Source organism: Perkinsus marinus, assembly GCF_000006405.1.
Source record: "Perkinsus marinus ATCC 50983 genomic scaffold scf_1104296972486, whole genome shotgun sequence".
Taxonomy (NCBI): Eukaryota; Perkinsozoa; order Perkinsida; family Perkinsidae; genus Perkinsus; species Perkinsus marinus.
The window spans coordinates 1-1,796 of record NW_003201725.1 but is presented as its reverse complement, the minus strand read 5'-3'; the positions used below and the strand labels follow the sequence as shown (position 1 = coordinate 1,796).

Below are 1,796 nucleotides of genomic sequence, written 5' to 3'. Positions count from 1 at the left end.
AACCAGGGAGAGCATTAGAGACGTACCAGTTTCCCTCCCATCGAGGATCTAGTTTGTTAGACCGAGCAGGGCCTAAGGTCTCTAAGCGGACCCTTAGTCCTGGTTTAAATAACCGCAGCTTAGACTTAGAATCGAAGGTAGCCTTGTACACAGATGCAGCATGAGTGACACATTCATCCACATTGTCGAGGATCTTAGCACGAGTGGCACTTAGATAGCGGGCGTACGAGTCGGGGTCGAAGAACCTCGTCTCAGTGCTTTCTAAATCAGGGAACCATAGGTCTGGTGGGGAGCGTCCATACATCAAGTAGAACGGTGATGCTTTAGTCGCAGAGTGAATACTTGTATTGTAGTACCAAACCATAGAGCCAAGATGTCGTTGCCAATCATAGACAGAATCAACATGTGTCCGTAGCATCTTCAGAAATGTCTGATTAAAACGTTCCACAAGGCCATTACCAGCCGGGTGATAAACCGAACTCTTGGACTTACGCATGCCAAGCAGACCCAAGGTCATTTTGAATAACCATGATTCAAAAGGCGGACCTTGGTCAGAGTGTAGTCGACGAGGGGGCCCGAACAAGAGGAACAGTTGGAAGAGAGGACGTGCCACGTCAAGCCATGTATGTTGTCGTAACGGAACCACATGAGCCCACTTCGTAAAGTAGTCTTGGAGAACAAGTAGGGTCGAGATGCCATCGGGGTTAGTCGGAACGGACAGAAGGTCAACCGCAATAGTTTCCCATGGTCTTCCGATAGGTACCGGCATCAAAGGTGCAGGTGCAGGCGAAGGTCTCTTAGCATTCAGACAACGCTCACACTGCGAGATATGTCGTTCCACATCATACATCGGACCGAGGCTCGATTGGATCGAGATATCGAAAATCGATCGATTGTTCGGTGCTAATCAATCGAGGATGCTGCGGCGGGCAGACGAATCGATTCGATTCGAGGAATCGATCCACCTCGAAACTCGAAATTCATTGAAATGCTCTTCTACGTCAGCATTGAGGGTTACTTATAGGGTCTACAGCACCTGTCATATTATTGCAACAATTCAGGATGCCTTTAGCAAAGCACTTCCACGAGAAGAAAAAGTAAGGGTCGAGGCTAGACCGCTCAGTTGATAGCCACAGGCACTGGGAGGCTGTCTGATTATCTGACTCGGATAGACTCCATCAGCGAGATACTGAATATCCGCGCACGACCTTGCTGTTCGCCCGAGGCGAATCGCTTTGCTGTGGCACGCTGCCAATTGCGGCGACAGCCAGATATTCTGCAGATGCCGATTCCCCGGGTCGGAAGGATGGTATTCCCCGGGTTCGGTCAGATTGCGCGTTTGCCTCGAGCCTCGACGAACCCTCGAGATTGTTCTTCGGTAATTCAGAAGAAGATTATCCAAATACTATTTCTGAGCATAATCCACACCGCAAATTCAATATCCCTAGTAGCGGCTACTAAGTAGCCTAATAACTCTAATAGTTATCGCATATAGCATAGGTTCAAAAATCCGGATTCTTCGCCCCGCCCCTAAATTACTCAATCCGCCCCTAAATATGCCACATGCGTTCTAAAGTTGGATGAGTCATCCGCTATCGTTACAGCTTCTCTGAGACTGACATACATGGCACAGTTTCTGTCTCAGTGACCCATACCAGTGTGCTTAGCTAATAAATGTAGTTACGTGGTGGAGTTCAGTACGCTCAGTACGTGTTCAGGGCGGCCATTGGCCGCCGGCCAAGATCAGTAGATAGCACGGCTCAACACAACGATGCGAAACTAGATTGATCATTGCG

General features: G+C 48.9%; 1 protein-coding gene across 1 annotated transcript; it reads right to left on the bottom strand.

The window, feature by feature from the left end:
- Window positions 1-91: 91 nt before the first annotated feature.
- On the bottom strand, window positions 92-517 carry Pmar_PMAR013933 (retrovirus polyprotein, putative; the record flags this gene model as incomplete). Its single annotated transcript, XM_002766532.1, has 1 exon — window positions 92-517. A coding segment is annotated over one exon (426 nt), but the record flags the coding sequence as incomplete, so codon positions are not given.
- Between the last annotated feature and the right edge of the window lie 1,279 nt (window positions 518-1,796).